This window comes from Arvicanthis niloticus, chromosome 17 (assembly GCF_011762505.2).
Source record: "Arvicanthis niloticus isolate mArvNil1 chromosome 17, mArvNil1.pat.X, whole genome shotgun sequence".
Taxonomy (NCBI): domain Eukaryota; kingdom Metazoa; phylum Chordata; class Mammalia; order Rodentia; family Muridae; genus Arvicanthis; species Arvicanthis niloticus.
In genome coordinates, this window is record NC_047674.1 from 18,295,519 (window position 1) to 18,319,184 (window position 23,666).

Sequence of the window (23,666 nt, forward strand, 5' to 3'; positions counted from 1 at the left end):
AACATGGCAGCCCTACAGTGGAGCAATACAAAGAATATTTCCCCTTACACCAGGTAGGTCCTTGCATCAAATGTCTCTCCTTCTGCCCTCTAGGCTCAGCTGCTCCTTATATCCCTGAGGACAAAAACTACTGACACTCTGCTCTTTCTTGCTGATTCTCCACTAAGCTCCATCCTGCCAGCCAGCCAAGAGAGATTAGTAGCAGCAAAGTATATTCAAAAGCACATGTCTATAATCCTAGGACTCAGAAGGTTGAAGAAGGACAGCAACTTTTAAGTCAACCTGGACTACCCAAAAACTCTGTCTCAAAAACCACAGATGACAAAATTACACTCTCTTCTCTGCACAGAGAATGGACTACAAGAGCATGAGTTTGTTGACTCCATCTCACTGTACCTGTGTTCTCTATATCCTTGGATTTCACTTGTCCCTTAGTTACATCAGGCATAATCTGGTCATCACTGTTTTGTCCCACGTGACAGGATGTGGGCCTCTCTATGCTATCCTCGCCTAACCTCTAAATGGTGGCTCACACAAAAACTTAGGATTCAAGTTTCTCCCCTGCTTTAGCTGTGACTCAAGAGAATCCTCCTGCCAATGTTGCTATAAACACATGTATATGCCCATGACTTCCAAAAATACATGTCTACTTTCTATCTCTTCCTAGAACTCCAAACATTTTTTGCAAAGAACTTTATTTTCAGTACTTTCCACAACATTATTGAGGTAAAGCTAACACATAATAAACTACATATAGTAGAAGTACAAAGTGACGAGTTCTGAAATGCACATGCAGTTAACAATTCCACAGAAATGAATGAACATAAGCATTTCACCTACTCCCACCCTAAGCCACCACTAGTCTTTCTTTTGTCACAATTGGTCTGCACTTCTAGATTTTTGTACAAATCAAATCACAGGGTACACTCTCTCCCCTGTATTCTTTCACTCATCATGATTATTTTGAGATCTATTTATTTTGTGGTATATGTCAGTCATTTTCTGGTTTTACTACTGAATTGTATTCCATTGAATGGACATACCATGATCACATTACTCACTCACATAATGATGCCTACTTGTCTCCATCTTGGAGTTAAAACAACATTTGTGAATAAGACTTCATTTATAAGACTTAATGTGCCAATAATTTCATTTCACTAAGGTAAACAACCAAGAACAGATTGGCTGAATCATGTATTAGTCATATGTTGAACAGTTATGGAATTTTATCAAATGCATTTCCTATGTATACTGACTGATCCATGGTTGAAATATGGCATAAGACTTAGTTTGTTAAATGACGGGCTTTACAACATTAAGCCAGCTTTGTGTTTCTATGACTAGTGCCACATACTCATGCTCTATTCTTAGTACATGTTCCTAGAGTCTCTTTGCTAATATTGTCACATATTTGTTTACCTGTGTTTGTGAGAGGTATTCATCTTTAGATCTTTTTTATGTTGTTTCTTACTCTGGTGTTTCACAATGGTGGTCTTATAGAATGAAGGGAAAGGGTAGCTCCTTGTATAAGACAAGGACTATTTCTTCTTTAAACATTTAGCAGGGCTTACCAGTAAGTGAGACCATCTAGGATATTGAAGTTCTTTTCAATAATATATCCAAAAAAGAAAATATTAATAAGACCAGGCAAAACTAGGGACGTTTATAGCAATACATGCTTTTCCTCACTGTCCTCTGTTTCAGCTAATAACATCAAAGTTATTTTGCTTAAATACAAAACTTAGCAGCTGTTTGCAGCTCCCCTGTCTGTTCTCACAGCCGCCTTCACTCCTGTCTTCACATGCCAACTTCTCTCCACCTCCACTCTCAAAGCCAAGTCTCAGCCTCCACACTGGCCCCCTGTAACATGCAACATGTCCCCACTGCAATCAATGTTCAAACAACAGCCAGGACAGTTTCTGGTTTGATTTCTTCCATTTTTACATACTAACTGTAAAAGAAAAACAGTAAGTTTTGTCCACAAAGCCTGAACGGCACCGGCTGCAGGGCTGCTACCTGTTTTGCCAAAGCCCTTGCTGCTTAACTAGCTGTAGCAGCATGGCCATTCACAAAGTCAGACCTCATCCAGGCTCGGCCGCATATGCCTTAAATCTCAGCACTAAATATACATACTGCTGTGTGTCTCAGTAAACCAAGCAGAAATGGATGAAAATACCACCACTTCTGTGGGTTTATTGTTCCAGCTCTCGAAGTACAGGAGGTAGGAAATTAATAAATTATTTCACATTTGATAAGACTCTACAAGCACTTTTCTTATCTAAAAGAATATCAGAAATCAGTACAAGGATCTAATAAGGTAGATGGACTGAAGAGAAAGAGCGAGAAAGAAAGAGAGAGAGAAGGAGAGAGAGGGGCAGGTTTCAAATTCCCATTCAATAGCCTTATTCAGAGGCATAACTCAGTTTTATCTTGGGATCCAAGGGCCCCATAACCCACAACACATACATACATACACACACACACACACACACACACACGATGCCTAAGTACATCATGAAATGCACAATACGCTATGAAGAAAATAATTAGAAAAGGAAATTTGAACTCACCTTCCACTGGTCCTCAGGGAGCAGTTTTACAACCACAAGGTCCCCATTTAAGGCTCTATTACGAGCAATAACTCCATCAATAAAAATGTCCCGATCACCATCCTAAGTTGGAAGGAGAAATAAAGGAACAGTCACGTTACCAAGGTCTAGAGCCAAAATTTATTTCCTTAAGTGTTTATACTCTAAATCTGTCTGCTAACTTAACAAGAACACTACTCCATAGCCTAAAACAAATCTAAAGGGAACTAAGTCTCTTCTGATAATGTGTGTGTGTGTGTGTGTGTATGTGTGTGTATAAATTCAAACCTAAGAACAAACTAGCAGAGGCTAAAATCACCAAATACTTAAAGAGATCTACTAAAGGCAGACAAAAAAAAAAGAAAAAGAAAAAGAAAAAAGCATATAAAGAAAAAACTAAGACTGTAGACTGGTTACTAAAATGAAAAAGATGATACTCTTATGTTATCCTTTTTAGCTTTAGAGTAGAAAAAGAAAACCTTCAAAGAAAGCAGAGAGATATGAAAGGAACAAGAACTTAAGATTAATTTAACAGATACATATGTAAACATTTACACTTATATGTAATTTTAGGTAAACATAAAAAAATATGATTCCATAAGAAATCACATTTAAAACCTCAGTGCCAGAAAACAGGAAGTTGTTGGTCAAAAGAGTCCAAAAGACTCTTAAAATAACATATGCTGTTGCTGTTGCCCTAAACTGCCTCCCAGAAATTGAACGTCAGTCCTACTGCTGAAGATATCACATACTTCAGATACAGGACAACTTAATGACTGGCGGGAGAGAGAAAATCAGCCTTCCCCTCTGATGAACATCTTAATTGGTTACCCAACAATCTAAACACATACACAACATCAAATTGACTCGGCAGGTTATATTTACACATTTATATGTACAAACATATGAGTATATACATACACATATATACATATAAACATATAAGGTTATACATTTAAGGAATAGTGAGGAGACTCAGGAAGATGAGAGGGAAAGGAAATAATTTAAATATAGTACTCCTATATGAAATTTTAAATGAAAATAAGCTAAGATTCATAAAGCATCTTCAAACCTATCTCCTGACTTCAGAGCATGGTAAGCTCTAAACCATGAACATAAAGCATTGACACCTTAGGCATCCTCAGGCTCACAGCCATAAAGGCCCCATTGTAAGTGGTGTGGTGCCCAGCAAACTCACCAGACATCTACTTCAAAATCTAATGGGTACCAGAGTGTTCTTGATAAAATCACGTAAATGCAAGAAATAGCTAAGCAAAAACAAGCTTTTGAGGATCAGAGGCCAAGAGAAAAATGTCTCATCAACAAACATGTGCTCTTCTTTAGTCTTCCAAGTCAGCGTATTCCTTTTCAGAGAATAAAAGAGAAGTTAAATGTTGGCTTTCCTTACAGGAGCTGATAGTAAAAGTGTCTGGAAAGTCATTGTTTTTGTAATACAGACTCTCTATACTGTTAATATTTAACATTCAAATAACTTGAGTATTATAAAACTCTAGTTAGTTAAAACTGGCATTCCAAAATCGTCAACCCCACCTCAAAAAAAAAAAAAAAAAAAAAAAAAAAAAAAAAAAAGAAAGAAAGAAAAAAAAAAGAAAAAAGAAGGGAGATTTTAACCACTTAGCATGTTTTATATTTCCCAGTTACAAACAAATTTGAGATATTGTAAAACAGATTTTCTATTCAATTTCCAATCTAGTGATGACTGGCAGCTGTGGCGTATACTCTGCCAAATCTGACCCCACCCTCGTCCCTAAGGAACAGCTACCATGTTACCCACAAAGAATTAAGGCAGTTTGACCTGTGATGAGCTTCACAAGTGTGACCCATCACCACCAACTATTGCCTCTGCAATGTATTTAAAGCACCATGATCTTATGAACTACCCTCCAATGAAGAAAGCTGCTCAGAGGTCATCCTAACCCATTCTCATGTCTCCAAACATCAGCAATGCAATGTCTCCTCAACAAGCAGCTGTACTCATCGCTTGGCCGCTCAGAAATTAAAAGATTAGATGACTAGACTTTAACATTACTGTCTTAAAGAACTAAGAAAAGAGAGTGAGTAGAATCTAAGACAACCCCAGCTATTGTATCACTACTCAATTCTTCAATTCACGCATAAACCTATATCTACAGCCAAGTCTGTCATTTTAAAGATACTAAACATAAGCCAGGTGATGGTGGCACCTTTAATCCCTGCACTCTGGAGGCAAAGCCAGGCACATCTCTTAAGTTCTGAGAGGCCAGACTGGTCTACAAAGTGAGTTCCAGGACAACCAGGGCTTTGCAGAGAAATCTTGTCTTAAAAAACAAAACAAAAGATCCTAAGCTTAGGAACTGTCCAATACTATGCCTCGTAACTTGATTTTAAGGCTACACAACTCAGCTCTTCACTTGGATGCTAGAAGACTCACCTTATCCATTAGAAAGAAGAGCAGAAGAACTATCTAAAAATGGCTGGGGGATGAGGAAGGAGACAGGAAGTGAATGATGAACATTCATAGAAAAATAAGAGGAGTGTGGAAATATCTAACTAAAAAAAAAAAAAGACAATAAAGGAAGACGATTAAGAATGCCCTAACAGTCATAGTGTCCTCCATTGGTGAGATAATAGGTCCTTTTGGACCAGAAATAAATTCCACAGCTGGATAAAGAGTGCCTCCCTTGACAAGACACAAATTACAGAGCTTCTTAGACCAATATAATCCAGGGCAGAAACAACAACAACAAGATGTCTATTCCTTTTCTTTAGCTCAACTTAAATAAGATTTAAAAAATGTAATATTATCATTTATCTTACTTTACTTAAAAGTTATTTGTTTTAATTTTCACTTTGTATTTTACTTTTTGCCAAGAATTCCAAGATATTAGCAGGTAGACATATGTAACGCATCTCATACATTTGGAATCTGCCATAAGAAAAGAAAAAAGTCTACTTACTACCAATAGAAATTATAATAACTCCAAATCAAATTCCTTCAACACAAAATATTCTTTTATACCTGATGATGAGGACTTAGCCCACTGGCCTAGGTGGATATTTTCACATGGCAAATAACACTCAGTAAACATTTTTAGAGTTAGAATAAACCTAATCTAATCAAATTTCCTTTTTTTCTCTCTCCAAAAGCCTTAGAATTTTAAAGTTTTGACAAATAGAGGATATTTTATCAACTCTTCAAATTAGACATGAGAAAATCTTTCTATTTACTATGGTCAGACCAAAGCTTCTTTTCATATGCTTTCCTGTCTTACAGGTAAGCATTCAAGCCCCAACATCCCACTTCCTAGTCTACCTGTAGGCATTTTGCAATTCACAGAAGTTTGGTCTTGACGTGGACATGAACTATACTTAGCCAGAAATCCATGCTACTGAATTCTATCAGTTCCTTTCTACAATGCCTCTGAGAACTGAAACTGACCAAAAGAGCTCCAAAACAAGAATGAGTGCTATTCTAATGCCCAAAATTAAACTATATTTCCTACAATTGGACCTTGATAAGCAGCTTTTCCTGCCAGTCCTTCCAGAGGTGAATTTAGTAGTTTCTGGGAGAATGTGACTATTCCATTAGGTTCTAAATAAAAGAACATACATATATAGTATAAAAAAACAATCCTAATACTATATCCATCTGAAACTTTCTAAATAGAACATGACAGGAAAACAGTTTCAAAGAAAAAAACCAAATATAAACCTAGGAAACATAGATATGTTTTGCTTTTGCTTCCTATTATTAACAAACCAGACTGAGGCATATAAACACAATATTTGTAAAGCAAAGAATATGAATTTAATTTGCAGGTCCTAACTAGACTCTGCACCCCTCCTCATCTGACAAGGAATTCTAAGAAGCAAAGGAATGTGTTTCCCTGAAATTGACCCAAGCACCTTGGTGACACTCCATACTTCGTGTAAGTTAAGGGATGGTATTGCTAAGAAACATGGATATAGAACTTGGACCTATGAGGTAAGATAGCCATATATGCATATGCTCGAGCCCTGGTTAGATGTAAAGGAACCAAGAGAAGACAAGAATCAAGCTTGAGAAAGAAAGAGGGTAGAACACAGGTTAACAGTCAGCCCAAAGCTCCACGAAATATGAATTCTATATGTAAACAAACATGGGTACAAAGAGGTATATTTGTCATAAAATATATTTTTAATACTATTTTTATTTATGTGTATGCAAAGGGGCACACACATGCATGTAGGTATTCACCAAAGCAGAAGAGGGAATCAGATTCCTTGCAGCTGGAGTTACAGTGCTGTGAGGCCCTGGTGTGCTGCTGGGATCCAAACTTGTATCCTCTGCAAGAGCAGCTCAAGCTCCTGACTCCTGAGCCATCTCTCCAGCCTCTGATTCATAACCTTTTATCTATCTGAAACTGTCCCTTAGTTCTAGGTTTCACATTTGTTAAGTGCTAACCTAACAGGGATTTAACTTCAGGGAACTCAAGACTGGACACTTAGGAAAAATAAAAGCGATAGTAAAGTGTTCAAACTGCTACAGTCCCCCTTATCCTTCCAACCAGCGAGGCAAACATCCACAGACAGAGTAGAGGAGAGTCTGAACTCTCGTCAGTTCATAGATACCTCAGGGAATAAATTTCTTACTCCATTAAGTGAGGTTTTCATGCTTAAAAATCACTATTTTTCATACAGAAGAACTCTTGACTTAATTAAACTCTTCCAGCTGAAATGCTACCAAAAATCCAACCTTTCTATTGTAAGAAACGTTGGTTATAGAGCCTACTGAGATAGCTAATCTTGATTCTAAGATGACACATGCCACCTTCTTGCATGTGACCTTCATTGTATGAGCAAACTCTAGAATCTAACACACATATAAACAAACTCTATATACTCTATTGCATAACAGAACTGTTTGGGAGGTAAAATACCACCTCAACATTGTTACTTTACAAGTCAGAATATAAATATGTTTTGTTCAAGGAAGAGACTATGATTTAGAGAAAACAGTGAGAAAACATCAGATGGCTTTTCCCTAATGTAACAGCAAGCCTTGAACTTGGAAGTAAATGTGAGCTCTTGATTTTTTTATATCATAACTGTGTATACTTCTCTAAGCATAAGTTCACTCCTAACGTCTCTTCCACTATAAAAAAAAGTAGCTATCTATTACAACATCCTGGAAAAGTTAGGCCAGGAACTCAAGAATATTACTCTCCCAGCTTCAGCTTCAGGTACAACCTTCAGCACAGACCTGTTGCTAACTACTTATCAGTGCAGGACTACTTTAACCAGAGAGAAACTCTTAAGACAAGTCATGAATACAAGAAAGAGACTAAAAACAAAAACTAAAGTGCCTTGTCCAAAGGCCGATCACCTGCATGAAAGTGAAGTGAGAAATCAACAGAAAAGCATTACACATTATTTTTGGACAAATGTTCAAATTAGCTCATGCAGTAGAACGAAAGTAGATAGCATATTTGTTTAGGAAAGATTAACTTAAATCAGTGGAAAAACCTATAAATCCTTTTAAGCTATAAACCCAGAGCATCCAGTGACACGGGCTGGCGGGTAGTGTGCGCAGGTCCAGCTGCTTTCTGCAGCCGCAGAACAAATGTCATCCCTCTCACTTAGCATTCGATTTTAAGACGGGCAGAAGGGGTAGTGAACAAATTTTATTTATTTAAATTTGAAACAAATCTTTGCCTATTCTCAATTTTGTTTTACTATTCTGCTTTTTAGTCAAAGTATATGATTTCAAGTTCAGAGCACATCTAAAATATTCAATATGACATTAAGTTTATTATAAAGTTAATAAACTTACCGGAGAAGGAATGAAGGCTTCATGAAACTTCTTTGGATTGATTCTCAATACACCCTTTAAAACAAAACAAAAATCTATGAAAAATCTACCAGCTGAATATTTATAATTTTTCCTATGTATGTTATTCTCTGATGAAAAAAAAAAGTTCTTAAACAATTTGATTCAGAAAACAAGTTGGATGTATGAGAACTGGTTAAGGCTGGTGCAGGAAACACCAGGTTCCAACACTGACAACTGAGACTGCTGCCCTGCTCTGATGGGCACAGGCAGGAAGTACCAGCACTTGGCGTAGGGCAGGACATGACAACGACTCATCTTCACGTTGAAGGCTGTCTGAAGAGTATGCCTCCATATTAGCAGCCTATTTTGCTCTCTCAGTCCATGACCTCTGCACAATATCATGTTTCTGGGACCATTTTTCAAGCTGGTTTCTAACTGGATACTTAGCCCCAAGGAACTGGATGCACATGTTTTACTCTGGCTCCTCTGCAGAGCCGAATGAGTTAATAATTCAAAATGGTTCCTAACAGCTCTTAATGCAAATGTCAATGCTGACTCCCACAGCTAGGCCACCCAGTCTGCCTTCAACTTCATATGACTCCAGCACCAAGTCAGGGTCCACTTTTATTTATGTACAGCAGTGCAGGTGGGGACCGTCCTCAACGGCCTTTCAGTGCTGTGTTTCAGGCAGCCATAACCTCCCTCAGAGTCCAGCTGCACTCACAGGCCACTGGAACATGTACAGGAAAGAAGCTGTTTTCCTACCAACACAACTCAAAGGATAACTTGAGAAAGTGTTTAAAGAACATTTCCCAATAAAAGAAATGACTCAAAGACACAGAATTCACAAGCTAGGTGAAGGCATAAACTTAAATGAAAAATAATTTCTTTCACAGGTGTTTAAATTACGAATTTCCATGCCATGATACACATCTTAATATACCAATTAGATTATCACAAGTGATCGCTCAGTCCCTTAGCTATTTGTATTGATATTTGATATTGATTATGGTCAAACCTGCAAACAGACCACATAGGGTACTGAATAATAACTAAGTTTAGTCCTTGATAAAGAAAATGTGTGGAATGCTAGAGATTACAGCTATAGCACACTTTCAGCTAGCACAGTCCTAAGGGAAGAGCAAAGGTATAGGAAAGGGGACGGGGACGGGGTAGTAGAGGTGCAGCAGGAGAGGCACCCAGCACTTGCTTGTCCCCATCCTGCCACAACTCTGCTGGGTTACAGAAAGGGGTCAGGAGATATATAGCTGACAAAGCTGCCCAGGCTTTCTTGGTTAAGAGTGCTTGAAGCAAATTCACTTTCTAAAGCAACTGTTTCTTCCTAAAGGAAAGGGGAAACACTTATAATTTTTTTTCTAAATACTCATACATTCAACAAATACTTCCTGACCACTAGCTTGACAGGCACTATGTATGATGAGGATGCTACAACAGGGAATAACAGACAGTCTTGAGGGGAAATGCTTCAGTAAATTTAAACAGTATTTCTAAGCCTTTCATTTTCGGATTCCAGACATCCTTTTCTAAGCTTTTTGATTTTTTTTTTTTTTAATTCCTATTCTTCTACCGTCTCCCTTTTAGTTCAGCAAAGGGTTAGCCTCTTGGTTTGAGTGTGCCTTTAATTGAAGAATATTGAGAGAAACCAAAGCTGAACCCCCAGAAAAGACAGGACATTGTTCAGGTCTGCATCTAGGCTCAACTTAAAATATATAAAAAGAACCAGAAAGTTCTTGATTCTTGATTCTCTCTCCCAAACCTCCCAACAGATAAAAGTACAGAGGGTGGGACAGAAGCCTTGCTTCAAATTAGCATATGGAAATTTGACTTAAGAACTGGATGTAAGGAACAGACCCCAGAGAGAACAGATCACATGCAGAAACAAGCAACTCCACCTGAGTCCTCGGCAGAGTAGAGCTGTCCCTACAGCCTGACAGAAGAAGGCAACAGTACAGCCTGTTTCAGGGAGCCTCAAAGACTCCCCCAACAGAAAATCAGTCTTACCCAGAGGAAGCCAAGGACTGAGTTTCTTTCTTTTACCCAATCCCCTGTAGTTCCTCTTTTTCAAATTTTTCCAGGCCTGAAGTTTAACCAATGAGGATCCTGTACTTTCCCGTCCCATTCTGAATTCTTCTGTGACTTCTTATCAGATCAGAACCTAGCCCTGCCCTGATGTCACTGCTTCTTTTGGGTGCTATCAAAGAAAACATCTCAAGGATGGTGAAGACTATTTCCCAATAATGGATTTAAAATTAGTTTGTTCCTATATTCTTTCTCAAACACCCTTTTGAAGTTCATGTCCTAGTTCTTGCTAGACTTGGTACAGGTGCCTTCTAACTTACTGATTATAGGATTAATTCACTAATGTTTTGACTCAAGTGTCACTGTCTTCCCTTCTAATTCGATTCCTATACATATTTAGGGACTTTGAATCTACATCAATAACCAAATCACTCAAGCTACCTTTGTCTCCACTCATCCCAGCTACATTGTCCACTGCCTATACCCTGCCTTCACATCACTTCCAAACACAAAAAGTCCTGCATCATTCTTTCTAATTGGAGTTTGCTATACTTCCACCCCACATACCATGGGAATTCCAATAATACTTCAGTGTCACTAAGACCTCCATGTCACAGCCAAGAAATTTACCAATGACTGTCCTTCAACTATGGTCACTCCCTTCCTTGGCCAACTAGTAGTTTTTGCCTGCCATTATCTCTTAGTTTCAAAAACTTTGAGCCCTAGGTCCCCAATTTCTCCTACATACAATCAATAAGGCCTACCTCTCAACTGACCCCCAACTATCTGTTTTCTCCTTGCCTATACCCAAGGACCAGAATGGCACTGCAGAAAAATAACACACAAATGGTCTAATTAGTCTAACTTGGCAAACAAAATACATTTTAGCTGGCTTACAGTATGTTTGAAAAGACTTAAAACTAAGGAATTTCACACATAAAAATATGTTTCTAGATTTTCTTGAAAAATAAACTTAAGATGTACAACTGCAGACAGCTATCTCCACAGGGTAGCAACCACCTCAGTTGAATTACAGATGTGCCAGACAGTAATTAAAAACAATCTCAAACACTACCCATATGTGTAGAATATGGGCCATGCACTTTTAAGAGCTAATGAACTAATTTAAATTAAATTAGCTAATTTAACTTAGCTACTATTGTTTTCTTCTTTTGTTATATATAGATAAGGTGACTAAGGCACTGAGAAGATGAATCTGGAAAGTCTGGTTCCAGAATCCAGGCTCCAATGCTTCTGTGTTATAGTCATCACCAGGACCCTTCACATATTTACACCCTCCCAAATCCACACATCTTCAGTTCTGTCTTTATTACCTTAACTAACAGCAAGATCAGGTCTTCACCTGATCAAATCAGATACAATGGGATTAGCCCCAGTTGCTCCCTTTGCCTCCTGTCCACATGCACGCACTAGCATGGTGCCCACTCAAGCTCCACATGCACGCACTAGCATAGTGTCTACTCAGGCTCCACATGCATGCACTAGCAAGGTGTCCACTCAGGCTCCACATGCACACACTAGCATGGTGCCCACTCAGGCTCCACATGCATGCACTAGCATGGTGTCCCCTCAGGCTCCACATGCATGCACTAGCATGTTGCCCACTCAAGCTCCACATGCACACACTAGCATGGTGTCCACTCAGGCTCCACATGCACACACTAGCAAGGTGTCCACTCAGGCTCCACATGCATGCACTAGCAAGGTGTCCACTCAGGCTCCACATGCATGCACTTCCGTCTTCACTGCACCCCTTTGCTCTCTTCTCGTGTCACAGTATTTTCTTATCTAGTGGACTTTGGTGGCTTTCTAAGTGGGCTTCCAGGTTCCATTCAAGTCTACTCATTTTATCACAGCCAAAGAGACATTTTTAAAATGTGAAATGGACTGTGTGCTATCTATTGGTGACTTGCCATTGTTCTGTGATATCTGCCAAGTCCTGCATGGCCATGTAAAAGGGACAGTGACATGGTTTCCCATCCCTGGAACAGAGTCAGCAGGACCTAGGTCTCTGTGAGTATTGACAGTTGCTAGATGTAAGGCTTATGTGTATATTTTACTTTATGTTCCTCCTTCCAGGGAATGTCCTCTCTGCCAAGGTTAATGACTCCATGATAATCAGAGATAGTCCAGGAGGCAAGGGTGTCCTTAGCAAAAATGGTAAATGCTGTGAACTTTAAAACAGCCCTTAAGGCTATGGGAAAGAACTCTGAAAACATGAGTTCAAAACTATAATTTTTCAGCTATGCAAAAATATAAGAACACTATGAATAATATAAGGGGATTCACAGAACTGAAGAAAAAAAAAACAAAAACAGAGGCAGCTGCACTATAACCAAGCTTGTCACTATAACCAAGTAAGATACAAAGGCTGGCAGTTACAAAGGCAGGCAAATTCCTGATTTCAAGGTCAGTCAGGAACAGAACAAATTTAGGTACAGGAATGGTCTGAATGGTAATCTCAGGATGAGATCCCACCCAGCTAAGTTTATTGTTTGTGCCTACAAAGACAGGCAGATCTCTGAATTCCTCTACAATGTTCAAAAAAAAAAAAAAAAAAAAAAAGGACAACAGGAGTAAATGACTCGATTGATTTGTAAATAACACAGGTTGCCAGCTTATACCCCAAGATTGACTTTGAGTCATTTTTTTCTGCCACTCTCAAACACCTCTTCTCTCAGAAACCCCTCTCTAAGCCAAGGCTGGTCCTTGGCAAAATCCAAGTTTCTAATATGGTCTAAGTCCCTAAAGGACTTGGCTATTGCCTAACTTTTGCTCCATTATGTCTCAAAGGCTGCTTCCTTTTAATCCTCAAAAACATCAAGTCTTCTCCTTGCTGTTCTTCTGCTTGCTCTTTACCTATAATCTTTTCCAAAACTGAAAATGGCTTCTCGCTTTTGCCCTTCAGATCTCATCTACAGGATGATCTCACAGAGACTTCCCTAACCACAGTATGTGCAGTGGTTTCTTCTATCTATTCTCTATCCTCTTTCTCTCTGAGCAATGATCCAGTCTACAATTTCTTTCATTATTACAGTTATTTTTGCCTACCACCCCAGTGACTTTTCTAGTGCTCATTCCCAAATGCTTGACATTCACTAGGCTGTCAAGAAATGTTTCAATTCATTAGTTACCTAATATCTGCAGAGTTAATGTTATCCCTTTGTCCCTGATATTGTAACTCTGAATGCTACCTCTCTTTTTAGGCATTCAATCATAATGTCACCTCTACTGTTCTGTTCTTAATATTCACCCAAGCTGACCTCAATCTTTTTTTCCTTTATGTATATGGGTGTTCTGCCTGTGTTTCTGTGCGTCACGTGCATGCAGCACTTTCAGAAGCCAAAAGAGAGCAGATACTCTGGGACTGGAGTTACAGACTATTGTGAACTGCAATATGGTTGCTAGGAATTGAACCTGGGTCCTCTCTGGAAGAGTACCCAGTGCTCCTAACCACTGAGCCAAATCTCTAGCCCCTGACCTCAATTTTAACAAAGAGAAAAATTCCTAGAAAGGATGAGACCATCATGCCCTTTGTCCTAGAACAGGCTTTTTCAGAGGGAAAAACAGCATCTCACCAATATTCTATTCCAGCAGGAATTCTGACACCATGCCTCCAGCAGCTCTATGCCTCCAGCAGCTCTGAGGGTTCATTTTGGACTTCTAGTAGTCAATGCATAATCTGGATTTTGAAAGAGCCAATTCTACCATCTCTCTGCCCACATATCACTTAGTTATCCCCTTAAACTGGACCTCCCTCCAGCCTCTCATCTCTCACAGAACACCCCATAACAACCAACCAATAGTGCTCCTACGTACAAAGTAATGACACACTGATGTGAGAACTTGGTTATAAAGAAAACTACATGTACTGAATTATATTTTATTGCTATTCATTTACAAATACAGAAAAGAGGTTTCTTTGGTCACTGTGGTCTCCTCTTTCCTATAAAACAATGAAATCTCAAACTTTCATCAAGACATTGACTAACACTGTATTACTCCACTAACAGTTAAGATCCCTAATATCTCTCAATACAAGACTTTTCTCTTGATGAGGAAGGGGGGTTATGGCATACTTATATCTGAACACAAAAGTTGACAGATGTTTCTAAGTATATTTGATATGTTTAATTTTCTTCAGTGGCATTAAAATATCACTTTTTGTCTAGCTTTTTACCTTACCCAGACAGCTACACACAGAAAGTTTTTATCCAAAAGCAGATGTACTCTGTTTCTCTGCCTATGAAAATCTTATTTACAATGTTGTATATTCTCATGGTGACCTCATATCTGGAACCCATTCCTCACCCCATCTGCAGAGAACAACTGTTCTCACATGTGGGGGGTAGAGGGGGAGAGAGCCTCTGGCTATGGAGGCTTATGATGTCATAGGCCAGGAGGAATCACTTACAAACTTCTGGGAATGTGAGCTGTTATATTGATCAGATCTTTTGTTTTTTGTTAATGCCAGCAAAAAGTCACTTCAAATGCAAAAATTAAAAGGAAGTAGAAACTAATACTATTGCAGGATACCACTCCAACCTCTCGTTAAGGTGTACTTCTATAACAAAGCTGGTTTTCTCTCAAAACTCTTCTTCAAAAGGCAGTATCTAGATCTTTACTCAGCCAGCAAAAAAAAAACTTATTCAGCATAAGCTTAGTAAGCACTGGCCACGCCCCGAGCTGGACTACCATATACAGTATGCATAGCAGTGCAGTAAGGAAATGAAAAATCTATTTGGGGACATAAAAGCCAAACAAAGGTAAGAGTTTAACGCGTAGACAACAAAGCTGACTTCTCGAAGGCAGTAACAACCAACTGAGCTTAGAAAATGTGAGGGTGACATCTAAGTACAGATTGCTCAGCCACTGGCAGGGCAAGCATGATTGCCACGCTTTGATGGGAAGAAACAACTCAAGCTCCAGGACAGCAAGAGCAAAGTCTAACAGAGTCCTACACTTAGTTTCATTTTGGGTTGTTGTTGTTGTTGTTGTTGTTGTTGTTGTTGTTGCTGCTGCTGCTGCTGTTGCTGCTGGTGGTAGTGGTTTTGATTTTGGTCTTGTGAGACAAGGTCTCACTATAAAACTTACTATATAAATCAGGCTAGCCTCAAAAATCACCAAAATCTACCTGCTTCTGCCTCCCAAGTACTGGGACTGTCAGCACAAGCTACCACACCAAGCAAGCACAGGTTTTAGAGAAAAAAATCTGGAAGTCCAAGATAATCAGAACACCAGACATTCCTGGAAAGGGGTGGCAGGAGACAATAGTGAGAAAGGCACATCAAAACCTCACACAGGAACAAGGAGGGCTTGCAGGTAAAGTGAAGTATACGGATGCCAACCATGAGAAGCAAGCAAATACGGTTTCTATTCTCTTAAGAGAGAGTTGTCAGAGACATCCAGGAAAAATAAAACCAATGGTATTCCTAAATCAAAAGGACCAACTGATTTGTGAAAAATGAGTGATGTGCTACAGAGTCTACATCAATTACATATACTATGGACACAGGTAATTATAGAAAGATGATATAACCAGAGAAGCTGATATCTGTTGTTTGGATGAATCTTTCACCCAAAACACAACTAAGTCTGAGTTTTCAGAATGAGAGAAGATGGGACTCAGTCAGCATTGTATATATTAATATACTTGTGTTTATACATGTGTGTAGACATGTATAGACATGGGTGTAAAGAGGCCAGCAGTCAACACAGATTGTTTTCCTCAGTAACTCTCCACCTGGCTTTTCAAGACAGAGTCTTTCAGTAAACTCAGAGCCAGGCAGGTACCTAGCAAGCTCCAGGAAATCTCTCTCTGCTTCCTCACGCCATTTTGCCCAGCCTTTCTGTGAGTGCTAGTGATCCAATTTGGGTTCCCATGCTTGTGTGTTGAGCACTTCACTGAAAGCCCCAGCCCTCACTCAATAATTTTAATTGAGTCAGGTATAACATGGTAGTATTTCTATCCAAGAATTATGAAACACTCTTAATTCAAAGAAGGCATGTTCCTGCTTCCTCCTCTTGCCTTGTTACCTAATAGCTGCCTTGGATGTCACACCAGAGCAAACCGAAGCTGCCTTATCCTCTAACATTTCACAAGTTCACCCCGCAGCACTATCCTAACATGAAGCACTCCTGGCTCAAGATAGATGCTCAAAGAACATCTGTTCAGCCACACCAATGAATAGCCTGGGAACAGATTATGCAAATTACAAAGCATTCAATAAATACTGTTTACTGTTTCCTCTACAACTTTACCCATTTTTCCCAGTCATTCAGTATTCATGTGTTTCAGGCACATGAACAATTCAATGACTGACATAGTCTAACCCCACTGTCTAGTCTGTCGTAACAGCTCATACTGGCTACTTCACTTGGAAAGCTCATTTCCTTATGCTTATGTGCTCAACTGCACCAATCTCCAGCCTGGCTCATATAGATCTCTCCCAATAGAACATTCCTAGGCAACACTGACATGGGCTACAAAGGCTCTCTCCTCTCATCTCTCAAAGGTGTGCCTAGGAGAGTCAAGTGGTACTTAGCACCTACACATGCTATAGATCTAAGAAGCACAAACCTGGTACCATGTCAGAGCACACAGCACAGAACAGGGAAAAGTTTAATAAACAAGACTGCTGCCATTCCATATATTCAGGGGTTAAATAGCCTGTAAGCTTTAAGCACCTGGATAAGCGTTCCTCTCTTCAAGCCTTCTGAAACATCCTCCTTGGACATGTAGGTTTCAAATATGCTCTTTTTCTTCCCTCGCATGGACTTGTTCTTTGACTTTTTGTCACCTGGCGAAGCACCAACAGCATTCGGGCCAACCACAGAGGACACACCTAGAAACATGAGGCAGCAATCAACCCTCCCTCAGTTACACATCTCTATTTTTTTAACTGGAAGTGTTATGATGTCATTGCCTTTTGTTGTTGCTCTTGTTACCTCCAAAGGCCAGCAAGAGAATGAATGAACCTTTCCAGTGATGATTTCAAACAGCCACAAAAAGGAAAGAACATGTAAGACAGCATAAATGAAGCAGGTGAGGCCTAAGTGACCGCTGCAGTATGCACAGAGGAAAAGCTGAACAATGGGTCTGAGATACTTTGCCATTCGCAGATACAAACCTTTAAAAATAGGAATTACTAAAAGACTGTCACATTTCTAGAGGAAATAAAATGGCTGTACAACAATCCAACTAAAACCACAAGAGCCTACCTAATTCTAGAATAAATAACATGGGAGAATATTTAACAGTTCATTAAAATAATTAGTCTCCCTCAGCCCAAAGAACTCCCTCCACCTCCACACCCAGCCAATTTTTATTTCAAGTCTCCAGTTGCCAAGGCACGTTTCGTTTTCTTTTCTATACCTTTGGGGATCCCTGGAGACCGAAGGTTCAGTTTGTAGTCAGGATGGTTCATTGCTGGTTCCAAGGTGGCCTCTTCTCTCCAGATTCAGGGACCCACTACTATTCAGCTCAGAGTTCTTCCTGCCTTGAACAGCTCAGTTGTCACGAGCTAAAATAAAGAAGAAACTGATGACTAGAGAGCAGTTACCTGTGATTTCCTTTGTGCCCTTAGAAATTTAGTACTGAGACATGGCAAATTCGATATGGTATTCTCCTGGGTAGTTATACAATCTGTGCTCCATTTCTTTCCAAGGCCTACACACTCACAGATACATACACTACATTGTTCCTTTGGAGAACTTCAACTAAAAGTTTCCACTAATGGGGCAATGAAGTAGAAAATAAGAAAGTAGGCAATTCTGTATAGTGTGGAAGACTCTAACAGCTATAATGGAGTGGGTTTGAAAGTCCAACAATATGTGACCCTACTGCTGGGCCCTGGCCACCACTTGGACAGTAAACACAGCACCACAACTTGTACTTCTCATTCCACTGGCCACCAACATGGAGTTAAATCTATACTTACAAACTACCAAATCCTACTAGGCAATCATTTCTCAACAAAATGGATCAAGATATCATTTTGAACTGTATCTTCTATTCCTCAAATTTCCCTCATACAAGCCTTACCAAATGATCAAAGTTTTCTTTAAACTGAAACTGTTATTAACTCAAAAAAGAGAACAACAAAGATAAAGGTTAACAGGCCACTTGGTGATACACAAAGCGACTGTAAGATAAAGTTAATCCAAATACAGAGATATCTTCACTGAAATAGAAAAGGGATAGGAAAAGAAGAGGGGAATGTGGGCTGCTTGAGGGTTAATGCAGATATGCATTCATTCTCTCATTATTTTAACAAATATGTGCAATGCACAATAGCTAGCAAAATGAAAGAGAAAGGGACATTAGATTTAAAAAGTCATATGGTCATAGTAATATACATCAGGAAGTGACAGCATCGTGGTTTTCAAAGTATAGCTATATATGGGAAGGAAAGAGTTTGTCCAGGTCAGGAAATCTAAGAGAACCTTGGGAAAGTTTTTAAGAAAGAACTAAGACATTAAGAAGTGAGGAAAGCATACTTCTGGCAAAAGGAAACAAAAATCAGGATGCAAACAAAAAAGCACAGGCAGATTCTTGCAACATTAATTCCATTTGGCTAGAGTCCTGCCTATATGGAGGAAGGCAGTGGCAAGGAAATTAAAACAAGTTGGAAGGTCTAGAAAACAAGCCGGGTTTTTCAAAAGCACTAGGGAGTTTCTGAAGCATGAATGAGCAGAAAGAACAATAGACCAAAGTTGTTTTAAGAAGAATCTTCTTGGCACAGAAGTCAGAACTGAATGGAATGGAGACCTGCACCTGCACCTTCTGGAGAAACAGATGAGTCAGAACAACAGGAAGGGCTAGGAGTGGAGCTATATAAGCGGACACTGACAACAAAGGCCTCTGACATGGTCCTCTACAGCTTGGCTGACTCACCTGGTAACCAGGAGAGCCTAAAACAACCATGGAAACTGGGTAGGTTCCTAGTGATGGGGCTGGGAGTTATGACTGGCCTAATGTTAGGGGGAAGGGAAAAAAAAAAAAAAAAAAACAAACTTCTGTTTGAGGTACTACATGTTTGTGTGGAATAATTCAACAAATACTAGAAAAAGTGAAACATAATATATAGTGAGGCCTCACCTAGCTATTAGATAAAGATGCAAGCCAACATGCTCAAGAATGGATGGCAAGGGTCAATCCACTGCAGCAGAGAAGGTAGTAAAATAAAGAATAATCAAACATCAATATAGGCCATTTGGCCCTGGGCAAGGTCTGATCAAGCACTCCTGATAAATCAGTTAGGGCAGCATAACAAATGCAAAAAGAGAAGAAGTAGAAAATATAATAACAACAAATAAACAACAACAAAAGAAACATATCCAGCTCAGGGGGAGGTCCCAAGGCCTGACACTATTCCTGAGGCTATGGAGTGCTCACAAAAAGGGACCTATCATGACTGCCCTCTGAAAGACCCAACAAGCAGCTGAAAGAGTCAGATGCAGATATTTATAACCAACCAATGGGCAGAAGTTGCTGACCCCTGTGGTTGAATTAAAGAAAGGCTAGAAGAAGCTGAGGAGGAGGATGACCCTGCAGGAGGACCAGCAGTCTCAATTAACTTGAACTCCTGAGATCTCTCAAATACTGAACCACTGATCAGGCAGCATACACCAGCTGATATGAGGCCCCCAACACATATACAGCAGAGGGCTGCCGCGTCTGTGTTCAGTCAGAGAAGATGCACCTAACCCTCAAGAGACTGAAGGTCCCATGGAGTTTAGAGGTCTGGTTGGGTGGAGGCTGGGGGCATGGGAGTGGAGACATCTTCGTGGAGACAAAGGGCTGGGAAGGAGGTATGGGATGTGGAACAGTTGGAGGGTGGACCCAGACAGGGGAATAAAATCTGGAGTGTAAATAAATAAATAATAAAAGACAAAAAAAGAAAAAAAGATATAGGAAAAGAGCTAATAGAGTCAAGTAATAAAAAAAAAAAAAAAAAAAAAAAGGAAAGTTTCCAAAGAAAAATTCATGATCAGAACTTGTTCCCAATAGTGAGTCTGAGCACAACAGCAGCCTGGAGTGGAGTGAGAGGCTGCAGCAAGCTGTTACTCAGTGTGGGCTCCAGTATGGTTTGAATGTGAATGCCCCACACAGGTTCATATATTTGAATGCTTGGTCACCAGGGAGTGGAACTCTTTGATAGAATTAGAAGGATGAAGAAGTGTGGGCTCACTGGAAAAAGTGTCCAACTGGAGATTGGACAAAAGATTTCAAAAGTCCATACCAGGCCCAGTCTCTCTCTCAGACTCTCTCTCTCTCTCTCTCTCTCTCTCTCTCTCTCTCTCTCTCTCTCTCTCTCTCTCTCTCTGCCTACTGATCAAGATGTAGCTCCAGTACCTGCCTGTAGGTCACCATGCTCCCTACCATGATTTTACCAACTTAAGCCTCTGAAATTATAAGCAAGCCCCCATTTAAATGCTTTCTATTACATGAGTTGTCATGGTCATGGTGTCTCCATACAGTGATAGAACACTAAGACAGGTTCCTATATATCAATCGTGATGCAGTAAGAAATTCAAAATTAAACAGAGGTACTACCAGTTAAAGCTCATGAAATACAGAGACTCAATTCAAGTATCAACAGCATCTGTACTTTTCCTTGCTGCAGAAACTGGATTCCTGTCATTTCTAAATCAGAAAAACAAAAACATTTTGTTGAGTTCATCATTGCACCCCAGTGACTCCCACAGCGCCTATAATGTGGGCCTGAGAAGCCCCATTTCTTACATAACCAGCTAAATGAGTCTCAGTGAACAAACAGCAAAACAGCAAGTGGAGCAGGGTCATTCAGGGGAGCCACATTTTTTAAAAGTCAGCAAAGAGCAGGAAGAGAACACAGAATTTAGGCAACAAAATTGTCAAGAATAAGCCAGACAACTAGAGTCAAAAACTCACCTATGAGTACCAAAGCCTTAGAAAGCAACAAGAAAAATCTGACTATACATGTTGCTAAGGAAAAGATGACTAAACAGACATCTTTGCCTTCCTTGTCACATTGATGTAACAGCTCGTGAACCCTGGAGAAACCCTAGATACACCCTGACAAACTAAAGGAACAGGACAATTTCCAGATGAGAAACAATGACTCACTGCCCAGTACCTAGCAGGAGCCCTCGCCATGAACATGGCAGTCTAAGAGCTGGGCCACAGCTAGGAGGAACAGGCAGTAACAGCCAACATAGCACATAGTATGAAAAAGCAGGCAAGGCAAGGAATGGGGGGAAAGACACTTGAGAAAGTAAATCTGAAAACAGCTCATGAGCACATATAGTGATATCTTGAGACCCTCTAGCCTCTAAACCTAGCACAATGCACAAACACAACAGGGGCTCAAACCCCTGAATTAAATAAATTCAGCCTATTGGAACAGTAGGCAAATTACAACAAACACACACTGGTAGAAAATACGGGAGGTGAAAGAGAGCCAAGGACAAACCAGGTTACCCAGGGCCAAAACCTGAAAATGTAAGACCCTACAGGGTACCAATGACACACTTGAAGGGCCTGAGAATGCCTGAATTCTTGTGCCTTCTCGATTATCTTGGCCTAGTCCCATCCTTCAGGAGCAGCAAGGACAGATGAATTTGTAAAGCTGTTCAATGAAGGGAAGAAAGGTGCAAAGCAGAAGAAGCTTAACGACAAGCCAAACTCTGTGGAGCTGACAGGAACCGAGACCTGGAAAAAGTAAAGGAGGAAAAACCTGATGCAGTAATAACGGTGGGGAAGGAGAGAGTACAACAGAGCTCACTGAAAGCGAAGAAACAACAACTCTATTACTCTTCAGTGACAAGCACACAGGTTAATCAACATGCAGCATTAAGCTACTTTACAAAGAGATCCAATGGCTTCCTATTTCATATGCAGAGTTCAGTTTGCATCAAGTACATTTAAAATGACAGAAGACAAGGGGGAGGGTGTGGGCAGAGAAGAGACGTAAGAAGAGAAAATAAACCAAGATGGTCAAAGAAGAAATTTGGCAAATATTCCCCCAGAATAAAAACAACAATAAAGTCATACAAAACTACTGAAATAATGTAAACATTTAGATATTGACTAAAAACACACATCAGGAAGAAGAGGCAGAGCAATCAGTTTAAGGTAGGTCCTCCTCAGCCTCACAACAAATTCCAGCCCAGCCTGATCAACATGAAACCAGGTCTAAAAAAATGTTTTTAAAAAATAAAATAAAAATTGTGATTGCAGATCTCTAAAATCTAAGGACTGGAGGCTAACCACCGATGTAATGTGGTGGTGCATGCCTGCAGTCACCAGCAACGCTTGGGAGGCTGAGGCAGAGAAGGCTGGGCTCAGCTAAGTCAACACAGTCAGACTCTTTTAGAAAATCAAAAAGGAGAGAGTAGGAGGGTAGGAAGGAAAAGGAGGGAGGGAGAGGGAGAAGAAGAAGGGAGAGAAAGGGGGGGGCAGCTTTCTCCTGGGGTCTGGAGTCTATGCATACACAAAACTCAAAACTATAAAGATGAGTACAACCATGACAGACAGAAGGAAAATGCCACAAGGTGTTGCTCATCACTGCAGGAGCAGGAAACCTTACAAATGCAGAAAGAGAAACACAGTACAGATCATCAAGATCTTAGAAATGTTCTCCAGAGCCTCAGAGGAACCACCGACAAAAGTAAAAAAAAAAAAAAAATTTAATTAATTACTTAATTATTAATTAATTAAATTAATAATTTAATTATTAATTTAAAAAAAGGTAATTACTACAAAACCAAGCTTGGGGCGTGGGGGAGACAACAGAAGAGCAAACATCTGCATGTTCACACTTCAGGAGAAGAAGACTCTCCAGAATTAACTCAGCCAAGTTGCAAAAAGAAAAAGAAGAGAAAAAAAAAAGAAAGAAAGAAGAATGGCCACCTCCAACTTCAAGAGGAGAAAGGGGAAATAGAGAACAAGCTGCTATCAACAAAAGTCAAAGGCACACAAGAATCAAGAAAGTAAACTAGACTGAGAGAAGATCGCAGATTTAACAAAAACCATCTCTGATCCTGGGTTTATCATTTACCCAAATAGGGCATCAGAGCAGCTATTAAAAATCTGCCAAAAGAAACCATAATTTAAGTATAGTGACAATGACAGAATACCAACAGAGAAAGATAAGTTATTTTTAAATGAATTAGATGGAAGTTCCAAGTTAGCAAATACAACAACTGAAATGAAGAAT

The 23,666-nt window shown here is 39.7% G+C and overlaps 1 protein-coding gene across 6 annotated transcripts in view; it reads right to left on the reverse strand.

The window, feature by feature from the left end:
- Dis3l2 (DIS3 like 3'-5' exoribonuclease 2) overlaps nt 1-23,666 on the reverse strand; it is a 309,644-nt gene that overhangs the window by 250,940 nt on the left and 35,038 nt on the right. For all 6 annotated transcript variants that reach the window (XM_076914866.1, XM_076914868.1, XM_034521596.2 and 3 more), the window contains exons 2-5: nt 17,840-17,987; nt 17,152-17,309; nt 8,404-8,457; nt 2,574-2,675 (exon numbers count right to left, since the gene is read on the reverse strand). In XM_076914866.1, coding sequence (XP_076770981.1) covers nt 2,574-2,675; nt 8,404-8,457; nt 17,152-17,309; nt 17,840-17,891 — 366 coding nt within the window. In that variant the 5' untranslated portion in view covers nt 17,892-17,987. The remainder of the gene's footprint in view (nt 1-2,573; nt 2,676-8,403; nt 8,458-17,151; nt 17,310-17,839; nt 17,988-23,666) is intronic.